The sequence below is a fragment of the Leptopilina heterotoma genome, unplaced genomic scaffold, assembly GCF_015476425.1.
Source record: "Leptopilina heterotoma isolate Lh14 unplaced genomic scaffold, ASM1547642v1 Lhet_121, whole genome shotgun sequence".
Taxonomy (NCBI): domain Eukaryota; kingdom Metazoa; phylum Arthropoda; class Insecta; order Hymenoptera; family Figitidae; genus Leptopilina; species Leptopilina heterotoma.
The window spans coordinates 2,178,931-2,204,915 of NW_025110839.1; the positions used below are offsets into that span (position 1 = coordinate 2,178,931).

Below are 25,985 nucleotides of genomic sequence, written 5' to 3' on the forward strand. Positions count from 1 at the left end.
GCTTTTACGAAAGAGACCAGTTTTGCATATAATGTGCACACTACATTGTAAAAGGGCCACTAACACTAATATGCCCCCACACGCAACATACCACTTCACCATAAAGATCAAAGCGCAAAAAAATATCCGGACGACAAAGGAACCAAGAATTGAAAACTTTCATGTACACAAGGAAGTCGCATTCTGCGTGAAATGAATTTTCAAGTGGAAAAGAATTTCACAAGATTAGAAAATGTATGCTCTTCACGACATAGTAAATGCTTTAATTTAAAGTTTAAATTACTTTTGGCTTCTGGAGTAAATAAATGTCTGAATTTAAAACAAACTGGCTATTTTTTCACCACTGAGATTCTTATTTAGGTGAATGACAATTATGAAATCCAGTGGATTATAACACCGCGGTGTCGAGGACGCGACTCCTCTTCTCCTTTATATTCATTTACGTCAAATATAAATAAATATTGCAAACCGAGAGAAATAGAACTTTTTTAGCATTTTTTCTGACACCCGAAACTTAATTAATTACTAAACCATTTTTAAATACGTATCTATGTGTGACATACACGTGACTCCGAAGAAAGAAACCTTTTAAGGTTTCGTTTATCTTATTTTTATCTTAATTAAAAAGTTTATGTGTTTCATTTACTTGAGTGGACCCAAAAAAGAATTTAAATTATTTTTTTAATTATAAAACAATTTTTGAGGAATAAAATGGTAGTTTAACAGTTCTCCACTTGAGAACGCCAAGGTCATCACCAGATGGCGTGGAATCTGGTTTTGTCAACTAAATTGCCACCTGGTGGTGACCTTGGCGTTCGCAAATGCAGGGCTCGAATTAGGTCCGTAAATCCCGTAAAAGTCCGTTTTTTTGAAAACAGGTCAGTAAAGTCCGTAAATTATACGATATAATTTGGATAATTTTAGAGAAATTACAAATGATTGTAGAAATTCAATTATGTTCAAAATTTTTTAAAAATTCTCGTCAAAATTTCAATTATCTTTAGAAATAATTAAATTCTTCTCCGAAATTCAATTATTTTCAAAAATTTTAATAAAATTCTTGTCACAATTAAATTACAATTTTTTATAAAAATTTTCCTCAATTCAATGATTTTTAATAGGTATCTACTATTCTAATAAAATTTTCCAAAAGAATACAATTATCTAAAAAAAAATTTAATAAAATTCTATACACAAACCTTTAATTATTCTCACAAAATAATAAAAATTTCCCAGAAATTAAATTATTTACAAATTTTATATAAATTTCTTAGCCATAATTCAATTATTTTCATAAATAATAAAATTCTTTTTAAGACTTCAATTATTTTCACTAATAATAAAACTCATCGAAAAATTTCAATTATTTTTAATCAAATTTCAAACAAATTTCTCGAAAAATGTAATTATTCATAAAAATTTTATTAACATTCATCAAAAGAATTCAATTATTTAAAAATTAGTTGATAAAATTCTTTTTAAGAAGCAATCAATTATTTCTTTTTGTATTTAAATAATTGAATTCTCGTAGAATTTTCAAATCAAAACTGATTTGAAAATTAATTTTTTTTGAAATTTTAGATAATAATTGAATATTAATAGCATTGGAGCATGAATTTTTAGAAAAAATTAAATTTTGAAAAGGTTTCAAATTAAAATCTTGGAAAATCTGAATTTTTCGTACTTTTCAACTAACAATTCTGTAGAATTATTATTTTTTTTAAAAGTTCTCGTGATAATTGTAATTATTATCTTTTCAAATAATAGAATTCTTCGCAAAATTGTTTTCAAAACTTTTAATAAAATTATTGTCAAAATTTCAATTATCTTTAAAAATAATAAAATTCTTCTCCGAAATTTAATTATTTTCGAAAATTTTAATAAAATTCTTGTCAAAATTTCAATTTTTTATAAAAATTTTCCTCAATTCAATGATTTTTAATAGGCATCTACTATTTTAATAAAATTTTCCAAAAGAATTCAATTATTTAAAAAAAAATTTTATAAAATTGAAATTTTTTTCACAAAATAATTAAAATTTCACAGGAATTTCATTATTTAAAAGTTTTTTTTTTTAAATTTCTTCGCAGTCATTCAATTATTTTCATAAATAATAAAATTTTTACAGGGATTCAATTATTTTGGTAAATAATAAATTTCTTATTGGGAATTCAATTATTTTGATAAATAATACAACTCATTGCAGAATTTCTATTATTTTTAATCGAATTTCTCGAAAAAATGTAATTATTCTTAAAAATTTAATTAAAATTCGTCAAAAGAATTCAATTATTTAAAAATTTATTAATAAAATTCTTTATGAGAATTTAATTTTAAGAAACATGCAATTATTCAATAAATTGTTTTTTGGTATTTAAATAATTGAATTCTAGTAGAATTTTCTTATAAAAATTGATTTAAAAATGGATTTCTGTTAAAATTTTAGGTTATAATTGAATATTAAAAGCATTAGACCTTTTGAATTTGAAAATTGTCAAAGGACTTTTTCGAAAATTATTAAAAATAATCGATTTTAAGAAGAATTTTAGTTAAAAATTCTTGAAAATAGTAATTGAATTGATAATGATTTTATCACTTTGTCATCTTTAATTATTATAAAACATAAAGAAATCATTTCTTTCATGATTTCTTCATGTTTTATAGTTATGCAAAATTTAATTTCTAGTTTTAAGTAAAATGTTCTCTTATTTGACTCGGACCGGTTATATTTTTGTCAGTAATTGGTCCGTAATTTTTTATTTTTGGTCCGTAAAGTCCGTATTTTTAAATACTTTCACTGGTTCGAGCCCTGCAGGTGGAGAATACCATCTCCATATTAAATCTCAAAATTTTCGTCAATATTCGTAATTCAATAATTATTCATAATTCATAAATTTTTCTAAAATTCAATTATTTTTTAGATTTTTTATTAAAATCCGCTTCAAAAATACGATTTCAATTAAAAATAATTTTAAAAAGTTTAATAAAATAAAAAATCTTTAAAATATAGAAATTTATTTCAATTAAATTTTGACAAAATTTCCGCAATTAACTAGACATTTTAATTCATTTTTTAAAAAATTTTTTTAGATTATTCAACAATCATCAAAAAATTTTAATTACATTTTTTCAAAAGACTAATTTTTTTATAATTTTTAAATTAAATTCTTCAAAAATTCAATATATTTTGTTAAATAAATATTTAAATACTTATTCTTCTCTATGTTTCCACAGGAATTAAAATTTTACACAATTTTAATAATGTAAAATCTTTTTGTTTAACTATTTATAAAGATTACAACTGTAAATTCTTTCTGAATTCAATAATTTTTTTTTAGATTTTCAAATAAAAATATTCAAAACTTTAATAATTTTTCAGGTAAACAATAAAGAAATAATATTTAAAATAAATATAAAAATTTTATTACAGTTTTACAATAATTAAAAATTTCAAAGGTTTCAATTTAAAAATCCTTTGGAATTCAATTATTTCTAAAAATAATAAAGTGTTCATACTGTAAAGCTTCTAATATTTCTCATCTAAAATTTTAACTGAAATTCAGTTTTAAATCAATTCTTATTAGAAATAAGTTTTACGGAAATTCAATTATTTAAATACAAACATAAATAATAATTGACAAAATAATTTATTATTTTCTTATATAAAGCATTCATCAAAGTTATTGAATTCTTCCGACAAGTTTAATAAAATTATATTGCAACTAATTAAATTTTTATATCAATTTTTATCAATATTTTTGGAAATAATTGATTTTTTTCGAAGAATTTTAGAAAAATATTTTAAATAATTGTTTTCTTATTATTTGCAGTTTAGAAAATAATTTGAAACTTTAAAATTTTCAATTAGTCAAATCGATGGTAAATTTTATTTACTTTTAGAATAAAATGCTGTAAAGAACAAATAAAAAATTGATTTTTCAAGAATATAATTTGAATAACAGATTTCCAATCAGTCCCTTTATACACGCAGACAGTCACAATAATATGCATATGGAGAGTTTAATTATTCTCTCGTCGTATGCTTTTTCCCCTATTAAATAAAGGCATATTTACACAAATTTTTCAGAATTGTGCGTATATTTTTTTGTTTTCATATTTTATATCTACATATGTATGAACATTATAGAGAAAATGAAATATAAATAATTAATTTCTTTTGTTTTTGTTTTGGTTGGAGAGAATGTGAAATATATTGTAAGCTCTCAAAAGAAAAATGGTTAGTGCATAAGACACTTAAGCGTTGTAATTTCTTCTGAATATGAAAAGTGTGAATATGAATGAGGACAACTTATATTCTCACTGAGTCAACAATGTAGTCTAACGAGATGCCACCAGAAAAAAATGTGTACTCTTTAAACATTCACCCTTACTCGACGTTAGTTTTTCTTTTTAGACAATATTTAGTAAAAATAACCGTTTATAATGGAAAAAGAAAAAGAAAACTTTAGAAGGCATTATAAGGATAATTTTTTTTAACTAAAGACCAAGTTGTAATGCAGATATACAAAAATTTTAATATTCACTGTTAACAGAGTTTTTCTATGGATATGAAATTTTTGTCTCAGTTAACAATTTGATATTCTTAGGAAAACAGTGACTAACTTTTATTATGAAAAAGAAGTTATCAATGTTTTCGTTAATCCAAAAAGTGAAAAAATTCAAGAAAAGTGTCTCATTATGAGAAATTTTTATATTAAACCATATTTATAAATTTATAATTTTCTATCATTGAAAAATTATTAATTTTATACAAAGTGTAACGAAATCAAAAATAATAATAAAGTAATTCGATTATTGTAATACTAACTAACTGACTTATTTTGTTAATTATGTCAGTAAATAACGAACAATTTGTCGTTATATATTCGTATAATGCCTGCGAATGTAGAGTTTTATACACACTTTTTGTTTTATTCTTTTTCCCAGAGTTCCTATATCAAATAAACTTGTATTAAGTACTTAGAACAGAATGCTGCTTTTAAAGCAGAAGAAATTTTATTTTCCAAGTTTTTATCACTATAAAGGCGTTCCACTTATTATGAATGATTCTTTTTTTCTCTATAAACAGAAGAATAGATTGTAAAATTAGTTAGAATAATGTTAGCGAACTCAGGAGGAGATCCATAGTTTTTTTAAACTACTGTAAAAATGATAAAAAAGCGATTTTTGTCAATAAACTTTTATTGATAATTAAACATTGAACACTTAACTTTAAAATTAGGAAAAATAAAATATTTTCATAGAAATAATCTTAAAATTTTTTACAAAGTGTATTTGGCCATCTCTTTCTGATTTTCCGGAAGAGATGGCCAATACTTATAATTTTTGGCTTTTAACTTAATTTTTAATCGTTCACGCTATTTTTCTCTCTTTTTGGTCGAATTTCGAACAAATATCATAGAATTCAGTGCAGTTTTCATGTAGACAAAAATTTCAAATACTGCACTGAATCCAATCTTCAATCAATGTCGTTTCATTGTAACTTCCGCCTCAATCTACAAATAGATTTCCATCTTTGGTGTCAATTAGATCAATTATTTTGTTATCCAGACATTTTTTAATTTGCTTAATTTCTTTTTCTCTAATATTTCTTAAGTATTTAAAATTAACATAAAAAAATTTAAATAAAAATCATTAACAACATTTTTTTCAATAATTGAATTCTTTCGAGCAAATGAAATTAAAATTGTAGGTATTGAAAATAATTTAATTCTTGGCAAGATTTTTATTAAAATTCTTTAAAATAATTGAATTGTTTTGAAGAATTTAACTGAAAACTTTGAAAGTGTAATTGAATTTTATGAAGATTTTCTTTTAATTTTTCGAGAAATTTGATTAAATTGTATTAAAAATTATTGAAATCCTGCTAAGAATTTTATTATTTATGAAAAGAAATGAATTCCTTGGAAAAATTTTATTATATTTATGAAAATAATTAAATTCTTCGGAAGAATTTTGTTATTTATGAAAATAATTGAATTCTTGCAAAGAATTTTATCAAAATTTTTGAAAATTTAGAATTGATTTCTTTCGAAATTTTATAATAAAATTTTTAAAAATAATTAAATTTTTCAAGAAATTCACTACAAATTGTATTAAAAATAATTGAATTTCTGACAAGAATTTGATTATTTATAAAAATAATTGAATTCTTGAAACGAATTTTATTAATTTCTTAATTATATAATTAAAGTCCTGTGAAAAATTTTTTTATCTGTAAAAATAATTGACTTCTCTTGCAAAACTGTATTAAAAATAATTGAATTTTTATAAAAATTTATGAAAAGAATTTAATAGAATAATAGAATTTCTTTGAAGAATTTTCTTATCTATATGAAAATATTTGAATTCATGCCGAGGATTTTACAATTCATAAAAATAATTGAATTTTTTCGAAGAATTTTGTCTGAATTTTTGAATATAATTCAATTTTTTAAGGAGTTTTATTAAAAATTTTGAAAATAATGATTTTTTAAAAAAGAATTTTTTTAAAATTGTCGAAAATATAATTGAATTTATATTAAAATTCTTGAAAATAATCGACTTTAATTAATATTTTTGAAAATAATTGTATTCATTTGAGAAATTTCATTAAAAATTTAAAATTATATTGAAAATAATGGAATTGCTCTAAAAAATATTATTATTTATGCGAGAATAATGAAATACTTGCGACAAATTTTAATTAAATTTTTTAATAATAATAAATGGAATACCGCGTTCATTGTTTTTCAAAAATTTATTTAACACACAATGGACTAGATAGAATTATTTTTTGAAATATTTTTTATTCACATAGTACACACATGAAGAAAAAATCAACTTTTTTTTATTGTATAAGCATATTTATAGTGTGTGCTACATACGTTTATATAAATTTTGTAAATAAATATAAAAAATTTGCCTAAAGTCATTTATTTTGTTGTTTTTTCCCCTCCTACGGGATGAAACATGTTTTTTGCACAATTCAGTTTATATAGGTACACGCAGGCATTTCAAATGTATACGTAGCATTGGGAAATATAAATTCGTATACTGGAGATTTGATTAAAACACGTGATATTTTATGTGTTAAATGATATTTTTTTAGTGCTAGTAATAAAAATACAAACTGGAAAAATGTTTTGTCTTTTCTGTATATGTATCTGTAATAAATCTTCTATACTTAAAATTTACCGAAATGTTTACTTTGTCGATTCCAATTTTTATGTTTTAAACAGAATTTTATTTCTTTTAATGTCACGTTGCTATTTTGGAATAAAAAAAATAATTTTTAGAAATTTCGTATCACTTTCTTTCTAATTAGTTCAAATATATACTAATTCAAATTTAGAGAATAGGTGACTCTTATCTTTTCCTCATAAGCTATGAAACTACTACGAATTTTAATACAAATCTTCAATTTCTTGTATTTCTGACAATAATTTCTTTCTAAATAAATTAATTTTCAAAAACTATCATAAAATTATGACAAATTACTTAATGAATAATTTTACTTAAATATATCTAAATTAATTGAATTTTACAAGAATTGCGTTTACAATTTTCATAAGTAGATCAAATACAAAAGGTTTTAATTTGAAATTTTTTACAACTTCAATTTTAAATGAATTTAATTAGAAATTTTAAACAATAACTTAGTTTTTTCAAAAATTTTAAAATTTCAAATTTTTCTGAAAATAGTTAAATTTTTTAATATATCAATTATTTTCAAAAATTAATAAAATTCTTCGCAAAAATTCAATTATGTTAAAAAATTATAAAAAATGCTCGTCAAAATTTCAATTATCTTTAAAATTAATAAGATTATTCTCCAAAAATCAATTATTTTGAGGAATTTTAAAAAAACCTTGTCAAAATTTCAATTATTTTCATAAATAACAATAATCAATATAGGAATTCATTTATCTTTAAATAAGTAATAAAAATCTTCCTAGAAATTCAATTATTTTCAGGAATATTTTAAAAATTGGTCGTCAAGATTTCAATTATCTTGATAAATATCAAAATTGTTCTGAGAAAATCAATTATTTTCAAGAACTTAAAAAAAAAAATCTTTGCAAAAATAAATTTTTTCAAGATTTTTAATAAAATTCTTTGAAAAATTGAATAATTTTCAAGAATTTTAATAAAATTTTTTGCAAAATTCAATTATTTTCAAGAATATTAATAAAATTTTTTGTAAAATTCAATTATTTTTATAAATAATAAATACTCATTACAAAAATTTAATTATCTTCAAAAGTAATAAAAATTTTCACAGTAATTCAATTATTTTCAGAAATTCAATTATTTTCGGAAATTTTAATAAAATTCTTCAAAAAATTTCAAATTTTTTTAAAAACTGTAATAAAATTCTTCTCCAAAATTCAATTATATCTTTAAAATTTTTTTATAAAATTCTTGGCAAAATTTTTTTTATTTTCAAAAATTTTCCTTAATTCAATGATTTTCAATATCTACGGTTTTAATAAAATTTTCCAAATGAATTCAATTATTTAAAAGAAATCTTATTAAAATTCTACACAAACATTTAATTATTTTCATAAATAATAATTTTTTTTAAATGGTTCCAATTATTTTCATAAATTCTAAAATTGATCACAAAATTTCAATTATGTTGAAATTAGGTTGAATTTTTTAATTTGTATTTAATATTCTTTCCAAAATTTTAAGTTAGTTCTTAGAAAGAAATCAATTATCTTGATAAATATAAAAATTCTTCATAAAAATTCAATTGTTTTCCAGAATTTTAATAAAATTCTTTAGTAAAATTTAATTATTTTCTTTTTCATGAATGACAATATTAATCACAAGAATAAAATTATTTTTAAGAGTAATAAAATTATGTTCAAAAATTCAATTATTTTTAAAAATTAAAAAAAAATCTAATCATGATTTCAATTATTTTTATAAATAACAAAATTTTCCGCTGAAATTCAATTATTTAAAAAATTTTTTATATAATTCTACGCCAAAAAATTTACTTTCATAGATAATAAAAATTTCCCAGAATTTCAATTATTTTCAATTATTTACAATTGAATTCCTGCAACGAATTTTTATTACATTTTTAAAAATAATTTTCCTAAATAAAATTCTTTAGGTACATGAATTCAATTATTTTCATAAATAATAAAACTCATCGCAGAATTTCAATTATTTTTATTTTTAATAAAATTTTAATTTCAATTCTGTTGAAATTAGTTGAATTTTTTAATATGTATTTAATATTATTTCCAAAATTTTAACCCAATTTTTAGAAAAGAAATCAATTATCTTGATAAATATCAAAATTCTTTCCAGAAATTTAATTTTTTTCAAAAATTTTAATAAAATTCTTTGCAAAATTCAATTATTTTCATAAATAACAATATTCATCACGAGAATAAAATTATTTTCAAGAGAAATAAAATTCTTTTCAGAAATTCAATTATTTTTAATAAAAATTTTTAAAAAATTCTCGTCATGATTTCATTTATCTTTATAAACAACAAAATTTTTCGCTGAAATTCAATTATTTAAAAAATTTTAATGAAATTCTACGCAAACAAATTCACACAATAATTCAATTATTTTTATAAATAATAAAACTGTTCTCAGGAATTTAAATATTTTCATTAATCATAAAACTCGTCGCAGGATTTTCATCATTTTTGACACAATTATAATCGAATTCCTCGAAAAATGTAATTATTTTTAAAAATTTTATTACAATTCGTCCAAAGAATTCAATTATTTAAAAATTTCTTGATAAAATTTTTTATGAGAATAATCGATTTATTATTTATGAAAGTAATTGAATTCTTGCAACGAATTTTATGACATTTTTTAAAAATAATTTAATTCTTTTTATAAATTGTAAAAATGTTGTAAAAATGTTGTAAAAATGTTGTAAAAATAATTGAATTCTTGCGAAGGATTTTATTAGGATTTTTGTGAATAATTAAATTTTTTTTCAAAAATTTTATGGTAATTTAAATAATTATAAAACATGAAGAAATCGATTACTTTAATTCTTCGACTCGGAGTGATCGATATCTTCGTGTTTTAATATTTTGATAAGTTGTTAATTTCAAAAGGTTGAATTTGAAATTTTTGAAAATCTTCATTCCTATGGAAAAATAATAATGAATTAATATTTATTTAAAAAAGAATTTATTGATGTTTTCGAATAATTTTCCAATTAAAGAAATTTATAAATAAATGTAATAGAAAATATTTTTGAGTATCTAATAATTTTTAGAGTGATTAAGAATATTCTTTAGGGTCAGGGAGAAAGACAACATTTTTTTCTGGAAATCAGGGAAAAAGAAAATTAAATATTTGTATCAAGTATTGCACAACAACAGAAGCACACACATGTGTTTAATCGTAACCATCAATACATCGACATTAATGTTTAGGTATGTACTTGTTAACCGTGATTAGTTAAACTCGATTCAACCGCACTTTGGCAAGAGCTTGAATATATTATAGACACAAGTGAAATGCTCTATAAATTAATTACTGTTTGCCAGCTTGGTTAATGAAAAGTGTTTCGTAATTGAGAAAAGCAATAACTATTTGCATCAATAATTCATAACAAATAAAATTAATTACTGCATAACAGGGAAAATAAACTGAAATTTAATAAAGATTTCAACTTTCCGCATTTTTTCGAAATGTTTAAAAATATTATCAAATTTTTCTATAGTTTTTCTATACTTTAACGAAAAGTTTTCTTCCCTCAACATTTTTCATTGAACTTCACATTAAGAGGAAATAACGCTTGACAAACTCAAGTCAAAAGCATTGATTTCTATCTCACGGCTTCTTAATAATTGAAATCAAGATTAGATTCCTTCTCATTTAGTTAACATTGATCTTTCGATTAAACTTTAAACTATTCAACTCAAATTGAGTTTGACTAGAGTTGGATTTAATCTGATGACTAAATTGAATTGTGGCTTCATCTAATTAACTTTCAAATTAGAAAACAAAATAAATTAGTTTAATAAATGAAGACAGTGTTAAAGTGAATTTTCTACACATTATAGTGAAGCATGTAATTTAAATTATTTTCATTAATTTTATGTTTATCGTAATTTATATGTGAGGAAATATATTGGAATTATTATAGTTTTCGCATAGACATTGCGAAAAGTCTTTCTAATTAAAAACCGTTAAGTGGATTATTGACTGAAGAGGATGAATCTTTTCATGAAGATTCGTAGCAATTAATTAGCAACTTCCAAGAGAGGAATTGGTAATAATTTTTTATCCCTTAGTTTCATCGTATTTTATAATTGAGCAATATTGAATATTTTTTAAAATCACTTTAATTTTTATAACTTTTTTTACAAGTTTTAGTTTTTTTTTTTTTTATTAATAAAATCTTTTCTGTGAATGCAGGCAGTCGATTAGAAATACAAAAAAAAAATCGAAATGGTCGTGAGTATTTTATTCATTGTTGTCACAAAAATTTCATTTTGTGTTTTTCTGTGAAAAAAAGGTGAAAAGTTTTATTTTTTCATTGAAGCAATTTTTGCCATTGTGTGTGAAAATAACGCTGATTGGTGAAAATTAGATGAGTAATTTACTGTCAGTATTTATAAAAAAATTTTCACAGAGAGCATTTCATAGTAAAGGAGATTCAATAGCCTGCAATAATCTACTGATAATAATGAAAGTTAATTAATTAAAAATAAATAAAAACTTTAAATAATTTTAAAAAATGTCGATTAAGCTTTTTGAAAAAAATTAGTTCCTTAGAATTTTTAATTAAAAGTATGAAAAATTCTAAATTTTAAACCTTTACAAAATTCAATTATTTCTAAAAAAAATTGTAATCAACAAATTTTTAAATAATTGAATTCTTTAGACGAATTTTAATAAAATTTATAGGAATAATTATTCCTATTTCAAGGAATTCGATTAAAATTACATTAAAAATAATTGAAATTCTGCGATGATTTTTATAATTTATGAAAATAATTAAATCCCTGTAAAAAATTTTATTATTTATGAAAACATATGAAACATATAAAAACATATAAAAGAATTTTATCAACAAATTTTTAAATAATTGAATTCTTTTGACGAATTTTTAAAAAAAATTTTAAGAATAATTACATTTTTCGAAGAATTCGATTAAAATTGTTTTAAAAATAATTGAATTCTTTTCGTAAATTTTATTAAAATAGTAGAGTATTCAAAATCATTGAATTAAGAAAAATTTTTGTAAATAATTGAAATTTTGCTATAAATTTTAATATTTTTGAAAATAATTAAATTTTATTACTTTTAAAAGTAATTGAATTTTTGTCAGGAATACTATAAGGTATTTATGAAAATAATTAAATTTTGCGATGAATTTTAGTAAATTCATATTTAAAAAAATTTTTATTAGAAAATTCTACGAAAATTCAATTATTTATATACAAAAATAAATAATTTATTGAAGAATTGAATGATTCCCAAAATTGAATTCTCATAAAGAATGTTATTAACAAATTTTTAAATAATTGAATTCTTATGACAAATTTTATTAAAATTTATAAGAATAATTACATTTCTCGAGAAATTTGATTAAAATTCTATTAAAAATAATTCAAATTCTGACATGAGTTTTATTATTTATGAAAATAATTAAATTATGGCAAAGCACTTTATTAAAAAATTTTCAAAAATTGATTTTTCTTTTTAAAATAATTGAATTTCTGTGAAGTTTTTATTATTTAGGAAAATAACTAAATGTTTGCATAGAATTTTATCAAAACTTTTTTCAAAGAATTGAATTATTTAGGGAAATTTAATTAAAATAGTAAATATTAAAAATCATTGAACTGAGAAAAATTTTGCCAAGAATTTTATTAAAATTTTTTGAAAATAATTGAAACTTTTCCAAGAATTTTATTAAAATTCTTGAAAATAATTTAATTTTGTCGAAGAATTTTACTATTTGTTGACGACAATTTTTTTTAGATTTTTTGAAAGTAATTGAATTTCTGTGAATAATTTTATTAATTTTGAAGATAATTGAATTCCTGTGATCAATATTAGTATTTATGAAAATAATTGAATTTTGCAAAGAATTTTATTGAAATTCTTAAAAATAATTCGATTTCTGAGAAGAATTTTGATAATTATCAAGATAATTGGAATCTTGACGACAATTTTTAAAAAATTTTTAAAATAATTGAATTTCTCAGAAGAATTCCATTACTTTTGAAGATAAGTGAATTCTTGTAATGATTATCGATATTTATGGAAATAATTGAATTTTTCAAAGAATTTTATGACAATTTTTGAAAATAATTGAAATTTTGTCAAAAATTTGTTTAAAATTCCTGAAAATAATTAAATTTCTGAGAATAATTTCATTACTTTTGAAAATAATTGAATTACTGTGAAGATTTTTATTACTTTTGAAGATAATTAAATTCCTGTAATGAATATTATTATTTATGAAAATAATTGAATTTTACAAAGAATTTTTTTTTAATTCTTGAAAATAATTTTTGACATTTATTTTAATAATTAAAATCTTGATAAGAATTTTAAAAAAAATTTTGAAAGCAATTGAAATTTTGCGAAGAATTTTATTAATATTCCTGAAAATAATTGAATTTCTGAGAAGAATTTTAATATTCATTAAGATAGTTGAATTCTTGCAAAGAATTGCGTTATTATTTTTAAAATTGAAACTAATTTCAATACAATTGAAATTAAAATTAATAAAAAAAAGTCTTCTTTAAAGGATTTATAAGTAATAACTTTATGGCAGTTCTTTAATAGAATGAAGTTATTTAAAATAAATTATTTTCAGAAATAGAAAAAATTGAAGGTTTTATTTTAGAATTCGTGGTAATTTTATAGTCTATAAGGCAAACAAAAAGGCACAAAAATTGAGAATTTTCTTATAAATTCTAAACATTTAATTTTTTCCAGTATACTGTTAATAAGAATTTCTGACTTTTTCCTCATTTCCACTTGAGAACGCCAAGGTGGCCAAGGTCCACACTAGGTGGCGTGGAATCTGATTTTGACAACTGAAATGCCATCTACCGGTGACCTTGGGGTTCGCAGGTGGAGAATACCATCTCCATATTGAATCTCAAAATTTTCGTCACTTAATATTCGTAATTCTATAATTTTTTATTGTTAGACATTTTAGCGAAATAATCATCATTAATACATAACTGAAATAATGCTAAAATAACGCGAGGATGTATTTTCTCCTTTTAGTGTCAATTGATATTTAACTATTGAAATTTCTGATTTTCTTGTACCTACACAATAAAAGAAAATTGAATTTATTTGAAGTATTTCCATCCAAAGATTAACATATATAAATAAATTTTTTCTTTCAGTTTTTGTAGTTGGAGTTTTGACCACAAGTGAGGAGAATGGCTCGAATATCATTGTTGCTCATCGGAGTTGGTATGATGAGCATTTTGAGAATGGGAAGTGGCGAACTTTATACGGCATTGGCTGATATGGAGGAACTGTTGGAGACGGAAGCCGTTCTGATCGACACACTTCACGGCTACATCCAAGCCCAGGAGCAACGATTGGCGATTCTTCGAAGGTGAGTCTCTTGTATAACTGAAATTACCGCCTTTATTCATGAAAATCATGCGCTTTTTCTTTCATCACTCCTGGTCGAAATGCATTCCTGACCTTCTTCACTTACACACGGTATAACTTACCAACAATAAAAGAGAAAGGAGAGCTTTAAAAGCGTTTCTTACCTTCGATCCAAGAGGGTCATTTAGAGTTGAAAAACTTTTATTTTTATGAGCTTCCCATTGACTCTGATTCAAGGGAAGTTACCACTCAACTTTTACGGTAAAAGAAGTTTTAAGTTAAACGCACAAAAATTACAAATAGGAGTTTTTGTAAATTGAGTGGAAGCTTTTTTTAAACTTTTGAATTTCTTATTCTTTTTTCCTCATTGAGGTAAAAACTCTTTTCAAATGAGAAATGAAAAGAGTTTACAGTTTCTTTAAGGAGGCTTTAAAAATTATCGCAGTTCTCACACTCTACTTTTTATTACTGCATCATTATTTATGAATAGAATTATAGTAATTAAATATTTTTTAAAAAAAACATATTTCCTAAGATTTTTTTAATACATTTAAATAGTATGTCTATAAATAATGTTTAAGTGCATATCTAAACTAATTATAAATGAAAAAGAAAATTTTCTGGGAATTGCAACAGTTTTTTCTAACACATAATAACAGGGTTCCCACAGGTTAGAAAAATCAGGGTATTCAGGCAAAAATCAGGGAAAGTAAAATTGGTTAGGGAAATCAAGGTAAAGTCAGGAATTTTTATTAAAAGTACTGAAAAAAATGGAATTTTTAAAATTCATAAGAAAATTTTGAATATTAGTGACTTTTTAATATGCCTCATAAACTATGAAATTACCACGAATTCTAATACAAAACCTTCAAATTTCTCTTTTTCTGACAATATTTTCTTTTTAAATAAACTTAATTTTTACAATTATCATAAAATAATTACTTATTGAAAATATTTAATGAATAATTTTACTTAAATGATTTCAGAAATTCAATTAATTTCAAAAATTTTAATAAAATTCTCGGCAAAAATTCCAATTTTTTTTATAAATATCAAGATTCATCGCAAAAATTCAATTACTTTCGAAAGTAATAAAAATCTTTGTAGAATTTCAATTATTTCCAAAAGTAATGAAATTCTTCACAGAAATTCAATTAAATTAAAATTTTTTTTTAAATCTCGTCAAGATTTCAATTTTCTTGATAAATATCAAAATTCTTGAAAGAAATTCAATTATTTTAAGAAATTTTAACAAAATTCTTGTCAAAATTTCAATTACTTTCAAAATTTTTAAAAAAATCTCATCAAGATTTCAATTATTTCAATAAATGTCAAAAATCCTTTCCAAAATTCAATTATTTTCAAGAATTTAAAAAAAATTCTTTGCAAAATTCAATTATTTTCATAAATAACAATAATCATTACAGGAATTCATTTCTCTTCAAATAAGTAATAAAAATCTTCCTAGAAATTCAATTATTTTTAGGAATTTTTTTAAAATGGGATAAATGTAATCTTGACGCTACAATGTCTGGAAACCTGGAAAACCTGGAAATGTCAGGGAATTTTATTTTGTATGGAAAAGTCAGGGAATAGTCAGGGAAAAATGAGAAAACACCTGGAAAATAATTTTCTGTTAAAATTATGTAAAAATAATTTATTTGATAATAAAAAATCAGTCACTGATTTAAATAAAGTATGTAAATAAATTTTAAAAAATTATGGAATCAATAGAAATTTTGTGAAATTCAACTGAAAATAATTAAATTTGTTAAAGAATTTCATTAGAAACTTTTTAACAAATAGAATTTTCAAAGTATTTTAATTTAATAATTGATAAATAATTGAATTTTATAAAGAGTCGCATTCTAATGTATTCATGTTATTTAATTTCAAAATTAATAATTTAAATTTTTATTGGGTAATTTTAAATAAACACACGCTTAAAATTTTTTAATAAAATTGGATTTTTGCAAAGTTTTTTTGAAAATTTTGAAAAATAAGATTTTTTAAATTTTTTAATTCTATTGTTTCAAGATATTTGAATTTTTATAAACAAAAAATTCAAAATTTTTGAATTAATTGAAATTTCTTTACGTTTAATTTTATTTATTGAAAATAATTTAATTTCTTTTAATTAATTTATTTATTTACTAATTAATTATTTTTATTTATTTACTTATTAAATAAACAATTAATTATTAGGTACTGCTTAGTATTGTCAAAAATTTTAATAAAATTCTTCGCAAGAATAAAATTATATTCATAAATAATAGCATTCTTTGGAAGGATTTAATTACTTTCATAAAAAATATAGTCAAATTCCTTGCAGAAAATCAATTATTATCAATATAATTTTAATAAAATTAAAAAATAAAATTTTCAATTATAATTATAAACAGACAAGATTATTTTTAAAAAAGTTAAAAAAATTCTTTGTCTAACTTAATTATTTTCCAAATTTCTAATTAAAAATTATTAAAAAAACATTATTCTCAAAAATTTCAAGAAATTCGTCAAAAGAATTTAATTATTTATAAAAAATAAAAAAAATTTTTAAAGCCATTTGTAGATTTAAATAATAAACACCCTGAAAACCATAAAATTTTGAAATATTTTATTTTCGCGAATGAAAAAATGTTTAAAACTGAGTTATTTTTCTAGAAGTGATTAATATAACAATAAAATATGCTATGTTTGCATAAATTTTGCTTTTTAATTAATTACTTTTTATATAAATCACACTTATAATGTGTATGGAAAAATATTGTTTGAGACCTGGAAAACCTGGAAAAGTCAGGGAATTTCATTCGAGAAAAATTGTAGCAACCCTGATTAAATATCAAAATTGTTTTCAGAAATTCAATTATTTTCAAGAATTTTAAAAATAAATTTTTTCAAGATTTTTAATAAAATTCTTTGAAAAATTGAATATTTTTCGAGAATTTTAATAAAATTTTTTGCAAAATTCAATTATTTTTATAAATAATCATATTTATTACAGGAATTCAATTATCTTCAAAAATAATAAAAATCTTTACAGTTATTCAAATATTTTCAAAAGTAATAAAATTATTTTCAGAAATTCAATTATTCTCAGAAATTTAATTATTTTCAAGAATTTTAATCAAATTCTTGACAAAATTTCAAATTTTTTCAAAAATTGTAACAAAATTCTTGGAAAAGTTTCAATTATTTCCAAAAAGATTAATAAAATTCTTAGCAAAATTTTAATTTTTTTAAAAAAATTTTTCTCAGTTCAATTATTTGTAATATCTACTATTTTATTTAAATTTCCTTAAAAGAATTCAATTCTTTAAAAAAAGTTTTCATAAAATTTAATGCAAACATTTAGTTATTTTCATAAATAATAAAAACTTCATAGGAATTCAATTATTTTAAAAAGTATTGGCATCAATTGTTTCGAAAAAAATCAATTATTTCAAAATTTTTAATAAAATTCTGTGCCATAATTCAATTATTTTCATAAATAATAAAATTCATAGAGGCTTCCGTTTCCGGTACCGTTTCGGTGTACACGCGTTTGGAAAGAGTTAAGAGTTTTTTGAGAAATATAAAGGTTTTAAAATAGGGTGGGTAGTGTAGAGTGCTGAGTGTGTAGTGTAATTTGCGGTAGTATAAAGGAAAGGTATGTTTGTATAGAGTAGTGAATGTATAAGTGATAAAAAAGGTAAAAAAGAGAAGTGTGTTTTGTGAGGTTAGGTTGCTTGAAGTGAGAGAGAGGAGAGAGAGACAGTGGAAAAATTTTGAGCATTTGAGTGATAAGGTAGATTTCTGGAATGTCTGAGTTTGACTCAAGTAGTGTTAGCGAGAATAAGAAAAAGGCGCGGGTATTTGAAAGGGGAATAGGAAAGAATGGAAAAAAGATGACGTGTGAGGATTGCATGGATTTGTTGGAATTAGTATGGATGATGAAGGACGCGATGGATGAAGGAGCTGAGAGAGTGAAGGAAAATTTGATGGATATATGTGAGGATGGGGAATCAAGGGACAAAGAGATAGTGGAAATTGAAGAGAGGTTGGAGAAATTGCAGGAAATGTGGAATGAATAGAATAGTAAGTGGAAAAAGGATAAGGAAAGCATGTGAAGAAGAATGAATGGATTAGAAAAATTTATAAAGGAAGTGAATGAGGGGACAGAGAAAGTTGAGGGAAGTGAACATGACAGGTTGAAGTGGAAAATGGCGGATTTGACAAGGCGAGTGGATGTAGTTGAAAAGGAGAAAAGAAAAAAGAATGTAGTGATCAGAGGTATGAATGTAGGTGTGTTGGAGGGTAAAAGGGCAGTGGAAAAAGTGTTGGCTTGGGTGGGGGTTAATGTCTCGGTGAAAATGGTACAAGCGTTAGGAAGGGGTGAATATGGTTTGCCAAAGTTATGGTTGGTGGAGTTAGGTAGTGAGGAAGAGAAAATGGAGGTGATGAGGGCGAAAGGAAGACTGAAAGGAAGTGTAATAAGAATAGATGAGGATAGAAGTTGGAGAGAGAGAAGAAGGATATGGTTATTGAGAGAAAGAGCGTGGACGGAGAGAGTGATTGGGAAACAGGTAAGAATGGGTAAGAAGTGTGTTTGGGTGGATGGGGTAAAGTATGTTGTGGGGGAGGATATGGGTGGAGTGATGGAAGTGTGTAAAGTGTGATAGACAGGGATAGGCTGTGAATGAGGTGAGAAGATTTTGCTTGGATGGATGGATGGATAAAAGTGGATGACTGGAGTGTGTAAGAGAGGTGAGAAAGCAGGTTTTTGAAAAAAAGTGGGCGAATTGGATTGAAGCCAGCATGGGCATAGAAGGAACTGGAAACGGAAGCCCGGCACTGGCGATAGGTTAAGAGCGTAAGGTTGAGAGCGTGGAGAGAGTTGTGTTTTAGGTTAAGTTGTATGTAGAGAATGTTTAGTTGTAAGGATTTTTGTAAATATAGGTTAAGATTATTATGTATGTACTTGGGAGTCTCGAACCCTACCTATTGTAGGGAGAGTAAATAAACTAATAATAATAATAATAATAATAATAAAATTCATAGCAGATTTTCAATTATTTTTAATACAATCTTAATCGAATTCCTCGAAAAATTTAGTTATTTCTAAAAATTTTATTAAAATTTGTCAAAAGAATTCAATTATTTAAAAATTTCTTGATAAAATTCTTTATGAGAATTCAGTTTTAACAAACATTAAATTATTCAATAAATTATTTATTTTTGTATTTAAATAATTAAATTTTCGTAGAATTTTCTAATAAAAATTGATTCAAATATGATTTTTAGTTAAAATTTTAGATAATAATTGAATATTAAAAGCATTATGACGTGAATTGAAATATCTGCGTGTTTTATAATAATTTTCTTATAAGTTGTTGAATTTCAAAAAGGTTTGAATTTGAAATTTTCGAAAGTTTTAATTTCGATGGAAAAATAATAATGATTAAATAGTTATTTAAAAATAAAGTTGTTGATGTTTTCGAATAATTTTACAATTAATGAAATTCGTAAATAAATGTAACAGAACATTTTTTTAAGCATCCAACAGTTTTTAGAGTGAATCAGAATATTCTTTAGCTTCAGGGCAAAAGTGAAAATTTTGTCTGTAAATGAGGGAAAAGTCAGGGAAAAAGAAAAGTATATTTTTGTGGCAACCCTAAATGAGGTCGAAAGGTCAGATATTTAAGGTTTTTGACGTGAAAATCTCTCTTTGCCCACTAAAGAAATACATTTGATGTGTGTTTATTTTATTTACTCGTTAAGGAAAGCTTATAAACGATCTTGGAAGAAAGCTCGAGTACTCACCCTTGGTTTTTAGTCTTTTGCTTTTGCCACCATTTTCCAACGCTTCCTGGCGTTTTTCTCTTTCCCAGAGGTGCGATTTGGCAAAATGCCCAGACTCTTTTGCTACTGCTTCTCTCTTTCCCATTCTGAGAAAACGTTAAGATTTCGTGTTGTACGACCTTGCTTTACCTACCTTGTTATAGTCGAAATTTTGATCTAAAATCAATCCATACAGAAATATATACCAAAAATCTCATTTTTAAATCAAATTTATTTTTTTCTAAACAATGTAATAAAATCACGAATATCGCTACACAAAAAAAGGAATATTTAAAAAAATACGGCAATATTCATTCAATGGAAATAGTATATAATGTAGAATTTAAAAATAAATGATACAACTGCAAATAAAATCTAAATCTGATAAATCCGACACACATTTCATATCGAAGGCAATTTTACTAGAATTCGCGTAAAAAATAAATATTAAAGCAGAAACGAAATGAAGATTATCTCTCGAATAATAAAATGTACGTGTCGTACACAATTTACAACATCTTTTCAATCGATGTGGTAAATAATACTGTAATTATAATTCTACAAATCTTCTTTACACAAACTATATTATTTACAAAATGAAATAAATTTAATCTTCATTACCGTTGATTGAACGCGTGTTTAAAGCAAATATAGTGAAATTTAATTTACCTTCAATCAAAACATTAGTTGATATTTTCTATTAATTATATAATTACTGTTGACGGTACAATTTTCAGAACTGTTATCAATTCTTTTGATCAAATATAAATGAAACGGAAGTTTCGTAATTATAAAACTAAAAATAGATTTTATATTATTTATTTATTCATAGAACACATTTTTTAAATATTTTTATAATAAACAGGCATCGCACTCATCTACTAAAACCTACTATTTACTACTTTTTTTACGTTACGCTACTATTTGGGTACTCTTTTTAGATTTCAGCCACTAAAAGCTACTATTTTTGTTTTTTTAGAATTTCCATTACTTTAAATTCGCTAATATTAGAAATCAAAAAACTATTCTCAAAAATTGAAATCAAATTCTTAAAAAAGATTCAATTATTTCCAAAAAATATTCGAAACTCAATTATTTTCAATATATAATATCTATGAATAAAATTCATCCAAAATTATTATTATAAATTATTTTCATAAATAATAAAATCCCCACAAGAATTCAATTAATTTATAATAGCATATTCAAAGAAATTTCGAAAAAATCAATTATTTAACAAAATCTTTACACAATTTTGAACAATAATTCAATTACTTTCACTAATATAATAAAATTTTTCATTTTTGTTAAAATTCTAAGCAAGAATTCAATTATTTTCATAATTCATCGAAGAATTTCAATTATTTGTAATACTATTTTAAATTAATTAATCGAAAAATTCAATTCTTTTTACAAATAAAGTTTTCCACAAGAATTTAATTATTTAAAATAAAATTTTCGTAATAATTATTATATTTCGAAAAAATTAATTATTTAAAACAATATATTTATAAAGTTTTTATATAAAGAATTCCATTTTTTCAACATTTTTCACAGAAATTCAATTCTATTTAAACATTTTAATAAAATGCTTCGCAATAATTCAATTATTTTCATAAATAATATAAAATTCTTCTAAGGATTTCAATTATTTTTAAAAATTTTAATAAAATTCTTTGCAACTATTCAATTATTTTCATAAATAATAAACTTCATCGCAGGATTTCAATTATTTTTAATACAATTTTACTGGAATTGATCAAAAAATGTAATTATTCTTAAAAATTTAATTTCAATTCCTCGAAAAAATCAATTATTTAAAAAAAATGTTTTTTTTTTTATTTCTCTGAAAGAATTCAATTATTTACAAAAATATTAGAATTTTTCACAGGAATTCAATTATTTTCAAATATTTTAATAAAATTGTTCGAAAGAATTCAATTATTTTAAATACACTTTTAATTAAATTTTTTTTTATAATTCAATTATCCTTTTAGAAATAATAAAATTATTCCAAAAATTCAATTATAATAAATAATTCTTCGAAGGAATTCAATTTTATCAATAAATAACAAAATCATTTCCGAAAATTCAATTATTTTTGACGCATTTTAATAAAAATCTTTGCAAAATTCAATTATTTTCATAGATAACAATATTCATCACAAGAATTCAATTATTTTTAAAATTAATAAATTTCCTATTAAAAATGCAATTATTTTAAAAAATTCTAAATATTCGTTTGCAAGAATTCAATTATTTTCAAAAAAATTTAATAAAATACCCGCAGACGTTCAATTATTGTTAAAAATTTGAATAGAATTTTTTGTAAAATTTAATTATTTTTAAAAACTTTTCGCAATTCAAGAATTTTCAATATTTACTATTTTCATAAAATTTCCAAACAGAATTCAATTATTTAAAAAATTGTTTGTAAAAATCTTTTTAAGAATTCAATTCATTTCATGAATAATAAAAATTTCTCAGGAATTGAATTATTTATAATTAGAATAAACTGAAGTTTTTATTTTTTTTTAAGTGGAAACTCAGATCTGATTCAGATTGGCCTTTGGGAAAATTTCACAAGATATTATTTAAATATTAATATTAATATATTATGTGTTAATATTAATAATTTCAAATTAATTCCAAATTAATATTAATAATTCTGAAATTTTTTATTACTTTATAACAGAAAATCCAATTATTATTGAAATAATAATTAAATGAACTAAATTATTTTATTTCTTCATTTTTAAAACTCTGGAAAGCCAAATTTGGGCCAAGATTGTGTTGGGAAATTTTCCACACGGAAGCATATTTATTAAATAGTAAATATCACGTTTCAAATACTCAAATACCGACATGTATCGATAAATAATTTTCATTTCCTCTCTGATATTAAAATATTCCCACATTCTCTAGTCTCTGTAGATGCTGCTGCATCAATTTTTAATTCACAAAATCTAAAAAAATACCAAAAATCCATAATAATAATTAATTAATGAATATATGCAGTTGAATGAAATTTTAATTTAATTTTGACGCAGATTTAAATATTCTAAATTTAAATTCTAAATATTCTAAATTTTCCGAGGTTAAAAGTTCTTGTGAATAAAAAATTAGTGGGAGAAAATCCATAAATGTTTTTCCTTAATCGTAGTATTAATTTCCTGTAAAAGTACTTGTGAATAAATAAATTATTTGTGAACAATATCAATAGAGATGGAAAGAAAGTCAAAAATTTTTCACATCAAAGAAAAAAGGTTTGATTTGAAATATCAGAGTCATAAAATCACGTATACGATTTTGTATGGCAATACTTTCGCAAATTTATCGACACACCGGTGTTTACAGATTTCTGTGTACAGGCATTTACTCATGTGGTTATTTCGTATTTCTTCATTACAATCTAGTCACGTTCTTTCGAATATAGGAATCATCTATACATACATATATATATATATATATATATATATATATATATATATATATATATATATATATATATATATATATATATATATATATATATACTATATGCTTGTAACGCACGTGTAAAACTTTTGTATTTGTAAACCCTTGAACTACTTATTTTTATGTCAATTTGGTAATTTTAGGAAAACAGCCGAAACTCTGTATTTAAGTAACCTAATTTATATTAAATAAGATAAGGTTTAGAATCAAGGGATTGAGTAACAATTGATGGGTTAAATACCAAGCTCACCCACCATCTAACAGCATTGTACCTAACACTATACCTACGAATAGACTGACTTTTGTTACGACAAAAGTCTGATCTTTAATCAATAAAAAAAAACATAAGTTATTTAAGTTGTTTATTTATTTCACTTCGTGACATAAAAATTTGGCGATCCTGCCAGGATTCTCAATTGAACAATACGTTGTTCTATCCTGGGAATAAAAGAACAAATCAGGAGAATACGTAATCAGGCTGAATTAAGTAGGTTTGACAGTAACTCCTCGAGAATAAACTCGAAAAGGCGTGACATCATCAACTGCCAGGAACATAAGTTGGAACATCCTTGCTGTTACCCGGACTTCTACGGATCATCCAGGAACATCATCCAACTCAAAGGTCTTGCTCATCATTAGCAGTCATACATCTCAAGGATCATCTTTTCAACGTTTACAAAAATCACGTAAATAATATTTTAACATTAAAACGTTAGATTTTTCTATGAATGTATTTATATTACAATAATTATTCTACGGATTTATTATTTGTAAAATTTTGCTATTGATTATTTATTATCGTGACGCGACATTTACACTCGTCATTTAATAAAAAATATAACATTTTATAAAATATATAAACTTTTTCATACACTTATACACTTATACACTTATAAAAATGAGTGAATCAAATACAGGAGAGATAAAAAACACTCTTCAAGCTATTGTAGACAGAATGGAAAGAATAGAGTTAGCAGTTAATCAAAGAAAAGAAGAAATCTCTTCTTTAGCCGCAAATTTTAATTTACTCCGATCTGACGAAGAATCCAATACGACTGAACATGACACAAAACAAACAAAAGATGACACTTTACACAGTACAAACAAAACGGAAGAAATTCATCTCGATTTAATCCCAGCAAGAGACGCAGTAAAATTAATAAAGAAATTCAACGGACAAGACGACATAGGTGTAGAATCATTTATTACATTAATAAAAAAAATTAAAAAACAATGTAGTAATCCAGGAATATTGTTAAATTGGATTATATCCGAAAGAATAGAAGGAGAAGCAGAAAAAGCAATTAGATTTCTAAATATCGAAACTTACGAAGAATTATTCGAAGTTTTAAGAACTAATTTCGGGGCAACAGGTTCCTTAGAAACACATAGAACAAAATTAGCTCAAGTTATCCAAGGATCTGGAGAATCTACCCAAAATTACAACATAAGATTCAATCAAAAGAGAAACGAACTTTTGTATGCTGTACAAGCAAAATACCCAACTAATTTGGAGAGAAAAATATCCATAAACAACGAGGAGCAAACCATTTTAGAAAAATACATTTTAAATTTACGGGAAGACATTTCTGATAAGGTATTATCAAAAAATCCTAAAGATATCAGAGAAGCTCAACAATTAGCTACTCAATCTGAAGTTTGGTTAATAGAAAGAAATAAGATAAGAAACAAACCAATTGCAAGATCACAACCTGCGACAACTACAAACTTTAAAAAAAATTTGATTCCTGTTCCAAAACCAGAATTCCGATCAAAATATCAATCATTTGATAAAAAGGTTCCAAACCATAACATCCCACTACAACAAAGACTTTTAATGCAATGTAGCTTTTGTAAAAAATTAGGACACAACGAAAACCAATGTTATGCTAAACAAAAAAATTTTCCTTCGGGAACTTCCACAAACCGACCACCTCAAAGAGTGAACCACCTGTCTTTAGAAACACCAGAGACGGAGACAGAATCAGACATAGACGAACTAAACACGATAGAGGAAACCGAGTATCAACCATCTCAGGACAACTCGTTTCAATACGAGGAAACCTATCAGGAACAGTACGACCAGCCAGATTATT

The 25,985-nt window shown here is 22.9% G+C and overlaps 1 protein-coding gene across 2 annotated transcripts in view; it reads left to right on the forward strand.

The window, feature by feature from the left end:
- The window catches only part of LOC122511517 (prolyl 4-hydroxylase subunit alpha-1), a 379,541-nt gene that overhangs the window by 242,221 nt on the left and 111,335 nt on the right, over positions 1–25,985 (forward strand). For both annotated transcript variants that reach the window (XM_043626826.1, XM_043626816.1), the window contains one exon: positions 14,376–14,593. In XM_043626826.1, coding sequence (XP_043482761.1) covers positions 14,412–14,593 — 182 coding nt within the window. In that variant the 5' untranslated portion in view covers positions 14,376–14,411. The remainder of the gene's footprint in view (positions 1–14,375; positions 14,594–25,985) is intronic.